Genomic DNA, 18,985 nt, shown 5'->3' with positions numbered 1-18,985 from the left:
CGATTATCATGCATACATTTGTCTCTAGAATAAAGCATTTGTTACAGGTTTTAGGCATTTTTTTTAGCAAGCAGCAAAGTGAAACTGAAGACTAACAGTTGCAGTTAATCTTTTTTACATCTTCTATAGTACCACAGTGCTGTAAAAGACACCGTATCAACATACACAGTTGCATTGAGGACTACATACATTGCTGTAGGGGGTTGTACGTCAGAGATTTTATAATAACAGCATAACATCAGCAGAGTGGTGTATTGTACCCTTCTTGAAAGTGTATTGTTGGGAAGCATCCACCTTGCTGAATAAGCGTGTTTGAATGACACTGAATCCCTGGCTGCTGTTGTTTAGCTTAGCGTTTCCTAACCTAATCTTCATGGACCCCTATTTTACCATTGTATATACACTGACGACCACCACTGCCCCCCACCCACATACAATTACAAAAATATCTTTATGTATTTTTTCATTATATTCATTGCATTAAAACAATAAGAGCAACAATTAACTGCACAATTAAATCTAGCAATTTGTAAAAACTTCTGAATAGACTATTTCCTGTAGATATTGCAATGTATCAGACGATTTTCCTCATATTTTAAGGAACACAATCCTATGTCTGTATTATTATTTTCTATTAATTTCACTATCATGCATACGTTTTAATAGTCCAAGCAGCCTGGGTTCATAATAAATAAAGATATAAACTCCTAAAATGACCCTTTATTTTAGTTGTCTTCCTCACAGAAATTAATTAAATGCATGTATATTATATTTCACATATATAAAAATCCTTGCACCCTTACAATCAAGAGGGCTTCACAACCCCCCGTGGAGCTTTGGCGGCCCATGATGGGGGCCGGAACCCCCAGGTTGGGAACCACTGGTGTAGCTGACCTTGACCTTTAACCTCCCTTGAGGAAGACAACAGAGGTAAATTTCTAAAAGTATATCAAAGGTGAAGAGTGTCTTTGGAAATGGAAAATGTAATGATTCGTGGGTTTCACACTTTTGAATGTCCCTTATTCACTTGCAAAAGGGAAATTTTGATCTTGGAAAATAACATTAAATGATTAAATTAAAATATGGAAGATTGGTGATATACGTAGACATTTAACTTTTGCTGACCTCCTTTCAGTCATCAGATCACTTTTTCTGACTCTCTGCCTGCTTAGAGGTACTTCTTTTATTTGATGACTGGAATGCCCACGTAATTTTGTTGTTAAAATACCCCCTCCCTCCTTTCTCCTCTTTAAAACTTGACCAGACATTTCTCAGCAGAGGTTCTTGTGTGTATGGACACACTTTCTGTGCCCTGTCAGTCTACTGTCTGCCATCACATAGCACGGTCCCGACACATCCAGTAACAAAAGTAGAGGTCACCGCCTTGTCAGATCACCATTTGTGGTTTCTTCAGAGAGATCAAAAGTAACACAGACCTAGTACATGAGTTTGAGCCCATTAGATGTGACTTGTGTTGGACAATGCAGCTTTGAAAGGACATCTGTAGCTGCCTTCATTATCTTCAGCTCCCTGTTCCACCTGGTGACACTGGCAGGTTTATGTTTCAGCCTTTATCAGCATCTCGTATTGATTTATAGCAACCTGTCAAACACATGGACTTTTTTCATGGATGAAAGTCAGTCATATCATCTCTAAATTCATTTTAAGGCCACATGCCTCATCGCTGGTGTTATTGTCTCTCAATCCTGTTGGAGAAACTTCATTGATGCTGCAGGTAAGACATCCAGTCAACTCCACATGGTGGCTGTCTGTTCTCTGCCATTAATGGGTCAACAAAAAGCCACCAGGAAAATAGATGATTAAAATGAAATAAAAAATCTTGGAAATCTAGGTTGATGACAAAGAATGCAAACGTTTAAAATTGTTGTTGAAAAATCTGAAGCTAAAACCATGTATGTTGTGCATTTTAGGGATTCTATTATAATCAGAATCAGAATCAGAATCAGAAATACTTTATTGATCCCCGGGGGGAAATTGTACAGTACCGGTGCTCCCATTCAAGAGTAAAAAGTAGCATAATTTAGAATTAAAAGTATGTACAAAATATAAAAATAAGAAATAGAAAATAAAAAATATACACATTTACAGTATTTAAGTGAACAATGAAGTAAAAAATATATACAATAACAATGTATGTGTATACATATATATATGTATGTATGTATTGCACTGAAGTGTATGACTATATATGTATTGCGCTTAAACATTTAAGAATAAATAGTGAGGTAGTATATGAACAGGTGAAGTAGATCCAGATTTCCAGTCTCTTCCTGAGTGTCTGACACTCAGAGGGAGGAGTTGAACAGTTTGATGGCCACAGGCAGGAATGATTTCCTGTGTCGCTCTGTTGTACATTTGGGAGGAATGAGTCTCCCACTGAAGGTGCTCTTGTGTCCGACCAGTTCATCATGGAGAGGATGTGAAACATTGTCCAAGATGCCCCGCAGCTTAGACAGCATCCTCCTCTCTGACACCACCGTTGCGGATCAGTTTGTTTAGTCTGTTGGAGTCCGCCACCCTCAGCCTGCTGCCCCAGCATGCAACAGCATAGAGGATAGCACTGGCCACCACAGACTCATAAAACATCCTCAGCATAGTCTGGCAGATGTTGAAGGACCTCAGCCGCCTCAGAAAATAGAGACGGCTCTGGCCCTTCTTGTAGAGGGCATTAGTGTTCTTTACCCAGTCCAGTTTATTGTCTATGTGAACTCACAGGTACTTGTAAACCTCTACAATGTCCACACTGACCCCCTGGATGGAAACAGGGGTCATCGGCGCCTTGGTCCTCCTCAGATCAACAGTCAGTTCCTTTGTCTTTGTCACGTTGAGCTGCAGGTGGTTCTGCTCGCACCATGAGACAAAGTTGTCCACAGCAGCCCTGTACTCCTCCTCATCACCCTTGCTGATACGTCCAACTATTGCTGAGCCGTCAGAAAACATCTGAAGATGGCAGGTCTCAGTGCAGTAGCTGAAGTCTGTGGTATAGATGGTGAAGAGGAAGGGAGAGAGGACAGTCCCCTGCGGGGCCCCGGTGTTGCTGACCACTCTGTCTGACACACAGTGTTGTAAGAGCACATACTGTGGTCTGCCAGTCAGGTAGTTGACAATCCAGGACAGGGGGCCTCCACCTGCATCTCCATCAGCTTCTCACCCAGTAGAGCCGGACGGATGGTGTTGAACGCACTGGAGAAGTCAAAAAACATGACTCTCACAGTGCTCGCCGGCTTATCCAGGTGGGTGTAGACGCGGTTGAGCAGGTAGATGATGGCATCCTCCACTCCAAGTCGGGGCTGGTAGGCGAACTGAAGTCCAAGTGTGGCTTGACCAAGGGCCGGAGCTGCTCCAGGACGAGTCTCTCCAGGGTCTTCATGATGTGGGAGGTCAGTGCCACGGGTCTGTAATCCTTGGAGCCTCTGGGACGCGGTGTCTTCGGCACAGGAACAAGGCAGGACGTCTTCCACAGCACGGGGACCCTCTGACGACTCAGGCTCATGTTGAAGACATGGTGAAGTACTCCACATAGCTGGGGGGCACAGGCTTTAAGCACCCTGGGGCTGACACCATCAGGGCCTGCAGCCTTGCTGGAGTGGAGTCTCATCAGCTGTCTCCTAACATGGTCAGCAGTGAAGCACACTGTAGAGATGACCTTTGGGGGAGGGGTGGTGTTGTCAGGTTGAAGAGTGCCGTCAGCCTGGGGACTGGGGAACGAGGTGTGAGGAAAGCTCTCACAGGGGGGTGGGGGGCTGTGAGGAGCAGGAGGGGGAGGGGGGAGTGGAATAGGTGAAGGTTGGAGGCAGATGGCAGAAGAGCCATGGGGGGGGGGTGAGCAGGGCCCACAGAGTCAAATCTGCTGTAGCACGGAGGTCGTCCAGTTTATTATCCAACTCCTGTACATTGGCTAGCAGGAGGCTGGGCAGAGAAGATCTATGATGAGTGTCTCGTAGATATGTTATTTGTCCAAATTATTCACAAAAGTACAAACGCACAAAAAAGTACAACTGTAGTTGACAGCTAAAACAGCAGGAGATTTGGTGGTGTCCCTGGATGTGACCTCCTGTTCAATCACATGATCCTCCCTTGCTGGCCTAGGGACCTCCATAGGCATTTTTTCAGGAACCTTCATCTGCAGCTGCTCACCAGAATTGATTCATATCCTGCACCCACTTTTCTCCATTGCTGCGTTTGAATTGGGCCAGGACATCACCAGATAGTAGTAAATGCAGAGCCACTACTTGGTCTACACTGATAGTCATCTTAAATGAAGATAAATAGAATCAACTAAGTGGGTAGAGGCAGCTTTCCATATCTGAAATGATTTCCTCCTGGGTTTACTTTTCCAGTTGGTTAGGTAATCCAATCAGTAACTTTAAAACAATGTGTCTGTGCGTCTTCAAGTCAAAAAGCAGTACCCGGGGCTTGAAGAGAATAAAAACACAATCAGCACACCACACTTGTCACAGCTGTTTGGACGGTGTGTAATGACAACATAACTGGAAGTTGAATGAAGAGACAGGCCTTATAACTTTCAAACATTTCCAGTTCAATTAAAGTGTTTATTAAAGTAGTCTCAAAACAGGTGTGATATGGTGCCAAATAAATAAAATGGAAAATTGAATTGAAATTGAATTGACACAAGCAGTGTGCATTTGAGACGTTTGAGGACAAACTTCCCGGCTTCCATCATACATCTGTGGAGTATAACTGCTCTCCTCACCTGTGCCTTTATCAGGAAGTACTTCTATGTTCTCATACTTGGAGAAGTACATGTCAACAAGCTGAGAGGAAATTTGTCAATACTGATAGTTAGGTTAGGGTTAGGGTAACCCTATCATAGTCAAGTAGTCTATAGGAGCAACAGAATTTGATTATCAATTTTGCACATCTATTATTAAAGCAATAGTGTGTATGTACTGTAGTGACTACAATGGAGGAGAGTGTCTCCCCCAGATTTACAGACATCCTACAGGACTGATTCTTCAATTTGAGGAATTCCAAGGAGGATGAAGAACCCTCTTTGGGGAGACCTCTCCTGATCTTTAACGGACTTCTCACATCTTGAATAGTAAAGTTGTCATTGGGACACTTCCCAGAGAAAGTAGGGACTTTCTACCCCTGAGAAATATCCGTCTTGTCAAGATAACAAAGTAACAGCTGTATATGAAGACACAACATGACTCTTCTGATTATTTCTATACCACTCTCCCCCCTTTTTTCTTTCTCTCTCTCACACACACACGCAACCTCCCTCTCTGTTTCTCTCACCTATGATCTGGTCCGAGATAAGATGACCACCAGGCCCATCATATAACGTGCATTCGTGTAGTAACACTGTTATATTCTTTTTTCCAGCCTAAGCCTGAATCAAGGTAAAATAAAAGGTAAATAAAAAAATAGTAACTTAGTTAACATTACTTAGCATATGTTCTACTGGAAAATAGGGCAACTCTGATCTCTGTACGATGTAAGTATTCACCAGAGTCAGGAAACATGAACAGCAATATTAAAGTTTTAGACAAAGCAATCAAGTTTTCAGCACCAAACACTTTCCTCCATCCCAAACTCCACTTGTTTTGACACAGTTGTTAAAATAGCCTATTGATCGCACAATTCAAGTAACATCTCTTAGTTATCTTAATAACTTTGACATCTTTCTTTATTTTCATTTTTCCTTTGCCTAAAGTCCGTGGACAAGTTATCTTTTTTCTAAGCAAACCTGGGTGCCTCAGTGTTGAACTGAAGAGCTTGTTTTTCTTTTAAGTTTTTATATTTTTGTACCACTAAGCCTGACAGTTTTAAAGTGTTTTGTTTTTTCAAAGTTTTCCTCCAGCCAACGGAGTTACCTGAACATAGCTGAAGAAGTTAGTCTAGCCAGAAAAACTTTATTCGATATTCAGCCACCGCATCACAAGAGCCATATTGCCCCAGAGAACCATGCCAGCGACGCCCCGGTCAGACCGTTTGCCGTTGGCTGTGAAACTAGACTGCCAGACCGGCTAGAAGACCTCATCCGCTCTGTGACCCACTGCTTTCACAGAGTGACCTGGAAGCATAACCTGCAGCTAGGCCGCTAAACGACGGAGCCTCACAGGAAGACCGGCCTGCAACTCCTGCTGCGCTGCCAACCCACAGCCACCTTTGGAAGTCAGCTGAAACAGTCTCCACAGTAGCACATGGAGGTTCCATGTGCTACTGTGATAAGAGATGATGAAATCGACTGCCCTAGCGTTACGTTAGTGTCGCTTTTTGTTTTCATAATTAAATCACATGCTTCTCACTTGCCCACTGAGTAAGGTTTATCATTCAAGATCTTGTATTCATCCGTTTATTTTCTTCATCATGTACTCTTTATTAATCCCTTATTTATTCAGTTATTAGACATTTAGCTATAAATAAATATCCTCATTTAGCAGCAAGAAGTTGTCTGTTTTTCTTTGAAGCAGACGACAGAAGTAAACGTATCGAAAAGAATTCAGATTCCTTCTGACGAGATTGATCAATTTAATAAATAATTAGTAGTAATATCGCTACAGTAAATCTATATTGATATCAGCCACAGCTCCAAGTTCCAAAAACCCGTTTGTCACACAGAAATGGGCAGCAGTGAACAGCGTCGAGGTAACAGAAACATTTGAATTGGCAAACTAGATACAGACTGCCGTTGTGTCTGGCAGGTCACTGGACAGGAAGCAGTATTAGTTTATAACCTAACCCTGCAGTGAGGTCTCACAGCAGCATCAAGCATCGCAAATACAGAAAAGCTGTGCTCTTCTGTGGGTGGTAAAAACGTTTTTTCATTTTGGGGCTTATAAAATTCTGTCAGCCCTGAATCTGAATCAGAATCAGAAATTGTTTATTGCCAAGTAACATACATTATGAGGAATTTGCCGTGGTCTGATGGTGCTACATTTTTTTAACATGTAACATATAATCTGACAGACAACAAGCATGTAAAAATAGAGGGGGTCAAATAGATGGTGTCCGGGGTGGTAGGGGTCGGCAGCGATCTTCCCTGCTCTCCTCAGGGTCCTGGAGGAGTACAAGTCCTGAAGAGATGGGAGGTTGCAGCCAATCACCCTCTCTGCAGAGCGGATGATACGCTGCAGTCTGCTCCTGTCCTTGGTGGAGGCAGCAGCGTACCAGACAGTGATGGAGGAGGTGAGGATGGACTCTATGATGGCAGTGTAGAAGTGAACCAGCATTGTTTGTGAAAGGTTAAACTTCCTCAGCTGCCTCAGGAAGTACATCCTCTGTTGGGCTTTCTTGATGAGGGAGCTGATGTTCAGCTCCCACCGGAGGTCCTGGCTGATGATGGAGCCCAGGAAACGGAAGGAATCCACAGTGTCCACTGGAGAGTCACACAGGGTTAAAGTCTTCAACCATCTCCACTGTCTTTGAAGCGTTACGCTCCAGGTTGTTGTTGCACCAGATGGTCAATCTCCCACCTGTAGGCAGACTCATCCTCACCAGAGATGAGTCCGATGAGGGTGGTGTCGTCCGCGAACTTCAGGAGCTTGATGGAGCTTGTCCTGAAGAAGAGCCGAATGCAGCCTGTTTCCAGCTGTTCACTTTTGTCAACAACAGGCTGGCTGGGAGATCTCCAGTTATAAGACTCTTAGCTGGAGGTAAGTCATACCATCCTTTGTCCAAATATCTCTTCAACTTTGGTAAGGAGAGCACTATGCTTGACAATCATTTACATTCAAGCATATGTCGATCATCCCATTTAGAGATATCAGTACTGACTGTGACAGAACTTTTCTAATTGGTGGTAATGTATACACGCTCAGCCAATAACATCACTGGTCTCATAGCTCTGAAACAGCTGAGCCAATCGCAGTGGAGTATACCAAAAACAGCTCAACAACTGTCCTGCTGCCTTCAGATGGCTGCAGAGATTTAATGAACTGAAATAGAAGCTTCCTATATAGCAGGGGTATTCAACTAAAATTCGAAGAGGTCCAGTTGGAGAAAGTTTCCTCAAGCAACACTCAGGCCTAAGCAAGGACCGCCCACCAACTCCAAACTCCAAAGTGTTCCAATTTTTCCGCATCACCTCTGGCAGCTGCTCTGCAGCCAGGGAAACACTGTAAGCAGATTTAGCTGCACTTCTACCATGAATATCACCACAATAACGCTTCTCTACAAAATACTTTACAATCACATGTTTGAGTGGGAATCTCTTTTCAGAAATCCAGGAGAAATCATTCCTGATGTTTCCTCTACTGCCATATAATAGCGCAACAAAATAAATGTGAATTCTTTCATGCAGTCTAAATGGCTGCCCCTGAACCCAATCATCCCCCTGCTTGATGGCCAATTGCAGACAGGTGCGCTTCAAGCCACTATATAATGTCCTCACTCAGAACTGCAGCTCTCTCTGCTCTCCATCCAACCTCCCTGCCATGCGTTTCTGGGAATGCAAGCATGTTATGTTTATCTGTAGTTATTTGCATTACCTTTAAGACTACACTGCTCAAAAAAAGTAAGGGAACACTTAAATCACTCATCGGATCTCGATGAACGAAATACATATTCAAGTTCAAAATCTTTACTGTACATTGTGTAATTCATTGAGAACAAAATGTCGTTCAATGGAAACTACAATCATCAGCCGACTGAGGGCTGGATTCAAAATCACACCCAAAATCAAAATCAAAATTTTTAATCACAGCAACTCACAATGTGACTCAGTAGTGCGTATTTCCAACATCTGGGCATGCTCCTGATGAGACAGCGGATGGTGTCCTGGGAGATCTCCTTCGAGACCTGGATCAGGGCATCAGTGAGCTCCTGGACAGTCTGTGGCGCTACTTGGCGGCGTCAGATGCACTGATACATAATGTCCCAGAGGTTCTCAATTGGATTCAGGACATTGTCCTGAACCAGGAGGAACCCAGGGCCCACTGCACCAGCGTAAGGTCTGACAATGGCTCTGAGGATTTCATCCTGGTACCTAACAGCAGTCATGGTACCATTGGCTAGCACGTGGAGGTCTGTGCGACCTTCCACGGATATGCCTCCCCAGACCATCACTGACCCACCACCAAACCGGTCATGCTGGATGATGTTGCAGGCCGCATAACATTTACCACGGCGTCTCCAGACTCTTTCACGTCTGTTACATGTGCTCAGTGTGAACCTGCTCTCATCTGTGAAGAAAACGGGGCGCCAATGGCGGACCTGCCAATTCGGGTGTTCTCTGGCAAATGCCACTCGAGCTGCACAGTGCTGGGCTGTGAGCACAGGTCCCACTAGATGACGACGGGCCCTCATGCCACCCTCATGGAGTCTGTTTTTGACAGTTTGGTCAGAAACATGCACACCAGTAGCCCGCTGGAGGTCATTTTGTAGGGCTCTGGCAGTGCTCCTCCTGTTTTTCCTCGCACAAAGGAGCAGATACCGGTCCTGCAGGAATCAGTCAGGAAGGATAAGGACAGAGCAATTGTCTGTGGCCACCACCTGCAAAACCATTCCCTTTTGTGTGTGTTGTCTTGCTGTTGCCTCTCCAGTGCACCTGTTGTCAATTTCATTTGCATTTACATCAAAACAGGTGAATTCACAATCGCTTATGCTTCCTACCCGGACAGATTGATAGCCCTGAAGTTTAATTGACTTGGTGATATACTGTGATAAGTGTTCCCTCAATTTTTTTGAGCAGTGTATTTTGAGTTAGTTATTAATTTCATTTCAATCTAGCTGGTAATTGTTTGATTAGTATTTAGTTTGTATTATTAATTTTGGATTATGCACTGTGCTCTAAGACTTGTCCAGGTGGGAATAAGCCTGGTATAACAGATAAATGATGCCATTGTCCACTCTGTTGTTCTCCTGGTAAGCAAACTGAAGGGCAAGGGCAGGACCAGGGACCTAAGGTGGGAGAGGGATGTCAGGGTGTGTAGTTGTTTAAGACTTTGGGGTGTCCCTTCTTGGGTACTGGGACCAGGTACGCTGTCTTCCACAGTGTGGGGACCTTTTCAAGTCTGAGGCTCAGGTTGAAGATGTGCTGCATGACTCCACACAGCACATGCCTTGAGCATAACTGTGCTCACACCATCAGGGCCTGCCGCCTTCCCTGCGTAGAGTCTTTGAAGGCCCTGATGGTTGGGGGGGTGGTGTGGATTGGGGGAAGGGTTCAGTTCCAGGTTGGGCTCCAGGGTTGGTGGGTGAGGGGCTGGGCTAGGAGTGGAGGGTGGTTACAGGGTGAGTTGAGAATTTTTGAGGTTTGGGCTAGTGGAAGGGGGCTCATGTGTCAAATCTGTTGAAAAACAGGTTCAGCTCATCAGCCCAGCTAATGCTACCTTCCGCCCAGCCAGTGATGCCTCTCCAAACGTCCCTGTTATTCTGCTGAAGTCTGGCCTTCATCTTCATCATCTCCTGTATGTGTTCTTGCCCTCTTTGATCTTGATCCTAAACTCTCTCTGAATTAGTTTGAGCCCATCCCTGTCTTTTTTTCCCATACAAGAGGGCCTTGATGTTCCTGGTGATCCAGGGCTTATTGCTGGGGAAACAGGTCACAGTCTGGGCAGAAACATCATTGTCCACACAGAAAATGATATATCCTGTGACACAAATGTGAGCCCCTCAATGTCTTCACCATATGGCACACATATGATCAGCACTTCCCAATGCCGCCATGTTTTTCTGACAGATGCACATTGCAAAACAATGACGACAAACTTGCAGCAAGCATGTCTATTGCGAGAGTAAATATCCTGTGTTATAATAACAATATGTATAGTAACACCAATTTTAAAAGTAGTTTTTCAGAAGAGTTTGCAGCCACTCTGTCCCCACTCAGTCATCAAATTTCACATTCTCTCCCCACTCTAATCTGCAACGGTCTTAAAAAAGCATAAAACTGAAACTACAATTCTGTGAAAACCATGCGATCTATCAACCTGTCTGGCCGGCCAGCCAGCCAGTGTGTGGTTGCTGAGACGGTTCAGTAAAGCAATCCTCAGTGAAATGCAAAGACCCAAGATAAATGCTTGGGTGTGTACTACTGTATGAGATCCAAAATTACGAACTATATCTGCTGTTGTCTAATGTTGCATTACTTCCACCATAGCAACAACAGAAACACTTTCTTCCCAACATTTGTTGCAGTCCTTCACAGTCTTTGCTTCGTGGACGGGCATGCCGAAACTAGAGCGGAGGCTCATTTATGAACATCTGAGCTGTAATGAGCATCTCAAAGTGAACCGTTCAGAGCAACTTTGACAATGTTTAATGTGTATGTCCAACAACATAACGCTTTATAAACTCTCTCAAAGCATTATATGTCCACTTTACTGTTATACTCTTATACGGAAGACTATGCTATTAACTCAAAACACAAACTGAGTATTAAACATTAACCTTTATGGATCAATATCAATCTAAATCGTAGCTCACAACCAAATACTTATTTGTGATGTGATTTATTTCTGAAAGGCAGAGACTGATCTCTATATTCACAGGCTGCTTCCTGTATTGAAAAACCTGCAGGTTCCATCCCGGCCAGAATAATTAATCTGCTGGCGCCGTTGCCAAAAACACTGTCACAGCTTGAGTCACCTCATTAATCCAAGAAGGGTTCGCTTTCTTCACTATAAACAGTGTTGCATTAACAAAAGTCACAGCAGAGACAACAACAAATGCAAAAGGATCACTGCTGTCAACATCAACATTCTCCATTCAAATCAACTTTTGTTTGCTTTGGTACTTTAGAACAAAACATTTTTTCACTGAGGAAACCCTCTTGTGAATTTTGAATAAATTAAAGCTAATGTTGTTTACATGACAAATGGGTCATGTGAATTCAATAAGGGATTCTTTCTGGTTTATTGTTGGATATTGATGTTGGATTTTAATGCTGTTTGTCAAACTAAAATGCCGGCTGTAGAACTGGAGATTTGATACTACCAGTGCATACAAATGTTTTAAGTACTACAATAAAAACAATTCCTAATTCAAAATGTATTGCTATGCTAATCATTACAAAACAAAAACAAATATAGCAAATACAGTATATGTTTCTTATATCAAGGAATAAACTTTAATCACAAATTCAAAACTCCAATTTTAATTTCTAACTTTCTAGTTTTATTATAGTGTGTGCTGTTTCCCTACATCTGATGGCCTTTACATTTCAACACAGTTTTAATGACCCTCACTAAACACAAACACCTGCCAGGATATTTCATTGCCAAATCAGTCAAACAGGTTTTTGTCCATAAACAGACACCCTTTAAATGGATGACAGGCCAAGCTTAACCAGCACAATTGAGTCTCTCATTAGACACTGCTGAAGTGGCAAATGAAGAAACAAGAGATGACAACTTTGCTTCAAAATAAAAAGCCCCAAAACAGAAGCAATGGTAGCAGAAGCAGCTGACACCAGCATCACAGCTCCCCATAGGATAGAAGAAAAGGAGACACTTGATTTGCAAGTGACATCAAATTCCTCTCTTCTGTTCTGTCCTTCCTTTCTGTCTCCCTCCTTTACAATTCAATTAATTTCGGCTCCTCCTTCTCTCACCCTCCTATACATGTGTCTTCTGGTTCACTGTTTCTCCCTCCATCCATCACTTATTTTCTCCTCACTTCCTTTGCAGTGTTTTGAAAAACAAACAGGCAATAATGAGTCAGCTACCAGATTCATCCTATGAGCCTGCCAGACCACCAGAGGTGTGGATGCCTGTGTTGGGTTGTTGAAATAAACTGTCACCCCATGGTTGCCCACTCCCTTTCCCCTCCATCTGTCTGCTGAAATGGGGCTGCCCTTGAGCCACTGTTGTACTTTCATTCCAAACACCCATGAGACTGGGCAAAGAAACACGCACAAATAGCAGAGACCGCAATAATGCATGGACCACAGATGCATACACAGAGAGCCTGACAGGTGTGCGTGCGGTGTTCTCATTTCCCAGAGAAAAGGATAGACCTCAGGGGCTGGTATTTCAAATGATTATATTGGTTGGATTGGATCAAAATCTGATCTGAAAATTTTAAAGCAGATCCAAAGGTTTCTGATCCTAAAGATTTGGATTCAGATTTGGTAATCAAATCCCACCTTTAATTCGGACAAAATGCTGTATTTGGGCGTTTAAAAATTTGGATCCCACCTCAGAGGTAGATTTGACAAATCGCCTAGGCTTCACTTCTCCCAGATATTGTTCCCCAAGATGTTCATTACATTTAAACTCTAAATTGAATGTGCCATTCAAATGTGTAAGTGTTTTAGTTCTAACATAACCAAGTAATTGAAGAAATGTAAAGCACTGCAAAATATGGTTAGGCCATATTTCTTCCTGAAAACACCTGGAAAAACTGCTGCAAATACAAGTGTAACAACTAACAGACAACCAATTTCTGTGCTTAGTTTCACTTAAACATTGTATTGCATTGTTTGTACCAAAACATCCAACATATGTTTTTGTTTGTGGTTAGGCTAGCAGAGACAACAAGGTTTTAATTGTGCTTTTTAATGTTTAATTAGGCAACATTGCCAACAAAGAAGTACATAATGAGGGGCAATCGTTTTTAAGAATAAAATGGCCATTGACTTATAATGCAATGTATTGTAAATGTTCTTAAAAAAATGGCTATAAAATGCATTTACATGCCGATTTCTGTATAATGTTACCTTGCTGCAGGGGTCCGGTTTACCAGTGATGCTTTATGGACTATAATTGTCCTTATAAGCAGTGGCATTGCTGAATGGGGACTGTGGGAGTGAGTGTACTCCGGAAGGTGAGAAGGTATAAGGTTAGGTTGTCTTTATGACATTGTCGGCAATCCACAGTTGCCTCCCGAAACTCAAACCCCATACTAGTGCACTTCTGAACGAACTGCATAATTCGTACAATGTAACGTCATGTTTTCAAAGTATAGCAGCAGTCTGTACACATGTAGTCTACTTGAAGGTTTGCTGCGTCAGTAGGCACACAATAACATTAGCTAGCTTCAGTGCAGCAAAATCCTAGATTCAGACACTGTGAACAGGTTGGCGTTTGTTTCAAGAGTCAATGTATGACGTAATTCCAATTAATTCCCTTTAAAAAGTTGAACCATAGACCGCCACATACATCAACAAAGCCAGCTAGCTCCCGAGCTCATTTTGAGTAGGTGACAATTCAAGTAGCTGGCTAGCATGACATGTTGGTTGCCATTCGTATAGTCTTACAAATGCTATATATTAGACACAAATATACTTACATTTGGACATGAAAGCTGTGAGATCATTTTGTGAAATGCCATGTTTTTTTTCTGTTCAGATCCAGTGGCTGGGACTCAAAATTTGGAAATCCCGATCTGGTCGTATTGGGATCACCGTGATCCTATCCTGCCAATGCTTTGAAATACTTCAAATTCAGTGAGATCATTTTGATCCTTGACTGAGAAAAGGTTTGTTTCATTAACAGCTAACTGCTGCTAAATCTTGCTACCATCAGCTAATTAGCCGTGCAGTCAGCGGTCCTATTAGCGTAGCTGACCGGACTAGGAGCTCGGAGCTCGGAGTCTGTATGATGTGATTCCACTTGCTATTTCATGTAGATTTGTTGGCTCAAGGGCGCCCTCTCTCAGGGGTGGTAAATGCCACTGGCATCTTAGAGGCATTGCCAGTTGTGAGAGACATGCCCGTAAGTTGCTGTGCACAGCACTGTATGCAAATGTGGTGCATTAATGTCTGTGTGTCCGCCATATGAACATATATGCACTGTGGTTTACGGAAACGTTAATGAGAAGAGTTACAAATGGGTTGCTGTACTTTTTAAGTGCTAAAAATGTATTTCAATTCTGGGTAATCACATTGTAATGAGACTCAAATACAGAATCTAGCAGAAGATGCAAGCACAATACACTCAAGCCAGGAGCACCAGCCGTGGTGGTCAGAGATGTGTTTTGACACTGTGTTGACAGTAAGGAGGCAGGCAGCACATATAGCACAAAACACACCATTGCAGAAACATTGTACGCAGATGAGGTGTTTGCCTTCATTTTTAAACTAATATTAAGAAAAGAAGGTGTGCTTGGCGTGCATTTTAATCTCAGGTGGAAAGTCAATTATTATTAAGATAATTTTTTGATGTATTCATCAGCTGGGGCCAAAATTATACAATTAGGCTTCCTCTGATCCACTCAGATGTATTATCTTATCAAATACCATATCCATGTATAACTGTTCCTTGACCTGAGTTCACATTGTAGTTTCAATTGTGTGATTGAAGCATTAAAAGATCAACATTGTAAGCTGCTGCCTTGACTTAAGGTCAGAGAGGAAAAACAAAACTCCATTCCATCCATTAACTATACCCGCTTATCCTATCCTCAAGGGTCGGGGGGGCTGACACACAGAGACAGACAACCATTCACGCTCACATTCACACCTACGGAAAAACAAAACGCTATAAGTATCTTATGTATTCAGTGAAACAGTTTAAGTCTCCATTTTATTTCCATTTTAGTTTTAACCATATTACTGGACTTATTAATGGCCACCTAATATATTGTATACAATATATTATAAATGTAACGTGTCATGAGATAATTTTTGTTATGATTTGGTACTTTATAAATAAAATTGAATTGAATGCAACATTTCAAGCCCCTTAATGGGTTAGTAAACTAAGTGTTGACTTTTTTTTCCCGTCTTGACCACCTGAGTTACAATTGCTTGATTAAGTGAATATTTTGTGAAGTCCCTGCTTTTGGACAATAATTGTTCCCCTGCATTTAGTAAAGGAAATGTAAGTACATGTGAACCAAAAAGACAAACAACAACAACAGAGAGTGTGTGTATGAGAAAGGAAACAGCAGAGGAAATGTTTGTCTCTACACTGCATACAAACCATCACAGGGAAGTGGATATGGTGAGGCTGACCTGTAATAGATGACAGGTGGGTTGGCTTTGGCGGCGCAGTGGAATTTGACCAGGTTTCCCTCCAGAACAGGCTGTGGCTCCACTGTGAGGTTGACAATGGGCAGGTCTGAGAGAGGGGGGGAGATGGTCATCATTTTAAAGTCATCAGTGACGGTGGTCATACATTGTAAAAAGTTACAAATCTTCTGCAAGTCTGTCCACACTTTCATGGGGACTCTCTCTCGTTCAAAGATTTTCTAAATACTCCTTCGTCCAAAAGGCTAAATTTCTCATTTATTTGTTTACACAATGCTGATGAAATCTGATCAAATTTGTTGATCAGGCAAAGACCCAAACAAAACCGATGGCAGAATGCAGGGACAGTTTTGTACTCTAAGCGTGCACCAACCTTGGCATCTTGTAAACACAACCCACTTTCATAATGCATGCTTCATTCATTAGGCTTATAATGACAGCTCGGTGTTGGCTCTGTGACAACCACTCGCATTACTGCGATATGAATAGTTGGGTTAAGTTATTTTGTCTTGCATGCTACTACCAAACCAATTTCTTCATGAAACTGACAGCAAGTTACTAAAATAAAAGTACTGTCACTTCTGTCTTGTATTGGTAACCACATGTCAAAAGAAGCAATAAATATGCACCATTGAAAAGCATATTTCTTAACCAATCCTTATAAATTTGGGAGCACTTTCAAAGCAGAACTAGTTTAAACTAGCTAAACTAAAAAAGTGTAGTGCGTAGTGCAGTTATGGGTTTAGTGCCCTTGCTCAGCTGCAGCTCAGCAGCTACCAGTCCACACTCCATACTGTGGTTCCAATGACATTTATTGTGAAAGTCTCCATTTGCGTTGTCTTCTGCTCCAAATGATAAACAAACCTTTTGAGTGCTTAATGCTTCCTCTTGTGCCTATTTAGTACAAAAGCCAGTAATTGCACATTGTTTTTTTTCTCCAACAAAGGACAGCTCCACAGTAAGGGCAGCAGATCAACGTCTGTGATGAGCTCCAGCTAACAGGCAGGGTGGAGGTGAATGTTGGCACTCCATGCAGCCAGCTGACCTTGCAGTACAATATCTACCATCCTTTTACATGAGTTTACGTACTTAACATAGCAAAACAAAGCCTTGCAACAAAACATCAACACCCACAAACATCCTCTCACATGCTGAAATCTTTTTTACAGAATCAATAACATCAAAGGCTGGGGCAAAATAAGCTTCCAATGCACTTCAAAGCTTCAGTTCCAGCTGGTTGGGAAAAACATCTTGCTTTTAGTGCAGATACAAAAGACAGGAGTTGGATTAGCACAACAGGCTGTATTATTCATTTTAATCAACTCAGGCACAGTCAAGGCTGCCACTCTGTACGAAAAAAGAATGAAAAAAAAGAAAAGAAAGAAGAATGACTCCCACTCAGTGGCTCTCAACGTGCTAAAGTGCCTTTGAGGTATACAGTGAAGGCCCTTACTGAGGTATCTCAGTGCAGTTTTTTTACTTGAAAAATGTCCAGATATTTGACTCCACCAGTAGAACTTCCTGCATTCTACAATTGACTTTATGCTCAATGTGACTTGTCTGTAATTCATAACATTTATAAAAATATAAAATGCAGTTTACATATACTTTACTGTGCATTCACACTGCAAGAACTCAACCAAAACCAATTTACCATTCAGCTCAATAACCGTGAAGCTCTCAAAGTTCCCACACTGTGTGACACTGAATGAAGTTAGACTTTTAGTTGGTAAAGCAAGTCCAAAATCATGCTTCTAACTTCAACATATTAGTATGTGTAAATTGTGTCACAGATGGGTTAGGTGTTACAGTTTAATAGGTTATAGTATTTCTTTAAGGTTGATGACAGATATTTTACTTGCTAACTCACCTGTCTCTGCTACACTGTCCCTGCCATCTCTTTCCTCCTTACTGTGCCCTGTGACTACATGCAGATTTTCCTAAATGAATTACAGCAGCAGATGCATGATAGTGACATAAAGAAAGCGTACTTTCCCACACAATTCTGTTCATCCTAGGACAGAGAAATGTGTGATATGAATATCTGACTGACATGATTAAAATGAACATGATCATCTTTACCACAGCCTTGTGAAACTTAAGATGCACACAGGAACACTAAATGAAAGTTGTGTTCATTCATGTTGAGATTTTACAGATGTTTTCACTCAATTGAGCATCTACTGACATTGCAGGTATGCACATTTTATAAAGGACACTTGTTCATCATCTATTTCAGTTTTGTAATTAGGATGAGTCAAATATAGATAATTAAAATAATGTGTGTAAATGTTAAATGATCTCACTTATATAGCGCCTTTCAACCTTCACGGTTCCCAAAGCGCTTTACAGCTAAGTCTCATTCACCCATTCACTCACACATTCACACACCAATGGCGACCGAGCTGCCGTGCTGGTAGGGAGCAACTTAGGGTTCAGTGTCTTGCTCAAAGACACTTCGACATGACGGGGGCAGCCGGGGATCGAACCCCCAACCCGCTCTAACCAGCTTTACCTCCCGTGCGACAGTGCTAACCACTGCGCCACCATGCCGCCCATGTTAAGTGCACAATTGCCTTTAATAGCCTATAACTGCAAATACATTCTAAACCTCTTTGCCAATGCTATGTGACCATTATAATCCTAAACAATGCTGACCATTTGAGGAACTCACTTGTTTGGTTTCTTTGGCCTCTTGTTATGTGATTATTGTTAACATTTCACTTGCTGTTGAATATCACTTTTAATTGTCGCTGACAGGTGATAACCAGCTTCATGATACCGGTTATCCAGGATCACCAATGATAGTTTTAGTGAAGCAAGTAACCCAAAGAGACAGAGACCTCAGGGGCGATATGGAGGTTGGCTGCTAGCCAAGTTCTACAAACTTTTTTTTCGCTCCGGACAAACTCTGAAATAATGAACTTCAATGCAACACGTAACAAGCTGCCAACAATTTTGTTATGTGACTGACTGAAGCAGAGTCTGCTTTCCATCTGCCTGTTTTTCCCCCCTCCGTTGTCTCTCTTTACCAGAAGGTGCGCGCACACACACGCACAAACACACACACACACTTAAACATTA

General features: G+C 42.2%; 1 protein-coding gene across 1 annotated transcript in view; it reads right to left on the bottom strand.

Annotated features, from left to right (window-relative positions):
- The window catches only part of LOC139295539 (kin of IRRE-like protein 3), a 98,321-nt gene that overhangs the window by 34,663 nt on the left and 44,673 nt on the right, over positions 1–18,985 (bottom strand). The window contains exon 6 of the mRNA XM_070917733.1: positions 15,887–15,992. Coding sequence (XP_070773834.1) covers positions 15,887–15,992 — 106 coding nt within the window. The remainder of the gene's footprint in view (positions 1–15,886; positions 15,993–18,985) is intronic.

The sequence above is a fragment of the Enoplosus armatus genome, chromosome 13, assembly GCF_043641665.1.
Source record: "Enoplosus armatus isolate fEnoArm2 chromosome 13, fEnoArm2.hap1, whole genome shotgun sequence".
NCBI classification, from domain to species: Eukaryota; Metazoa; Chordata; class Actinopteri; order Centrarchiformes; family Enoplosidae; genus Enoplosus; species Enoplosus armatus.
Note: the sequence above shows the minus strand (reverse complement) of the source record. Positions and strands in the feature narration are given on the sequence as shown.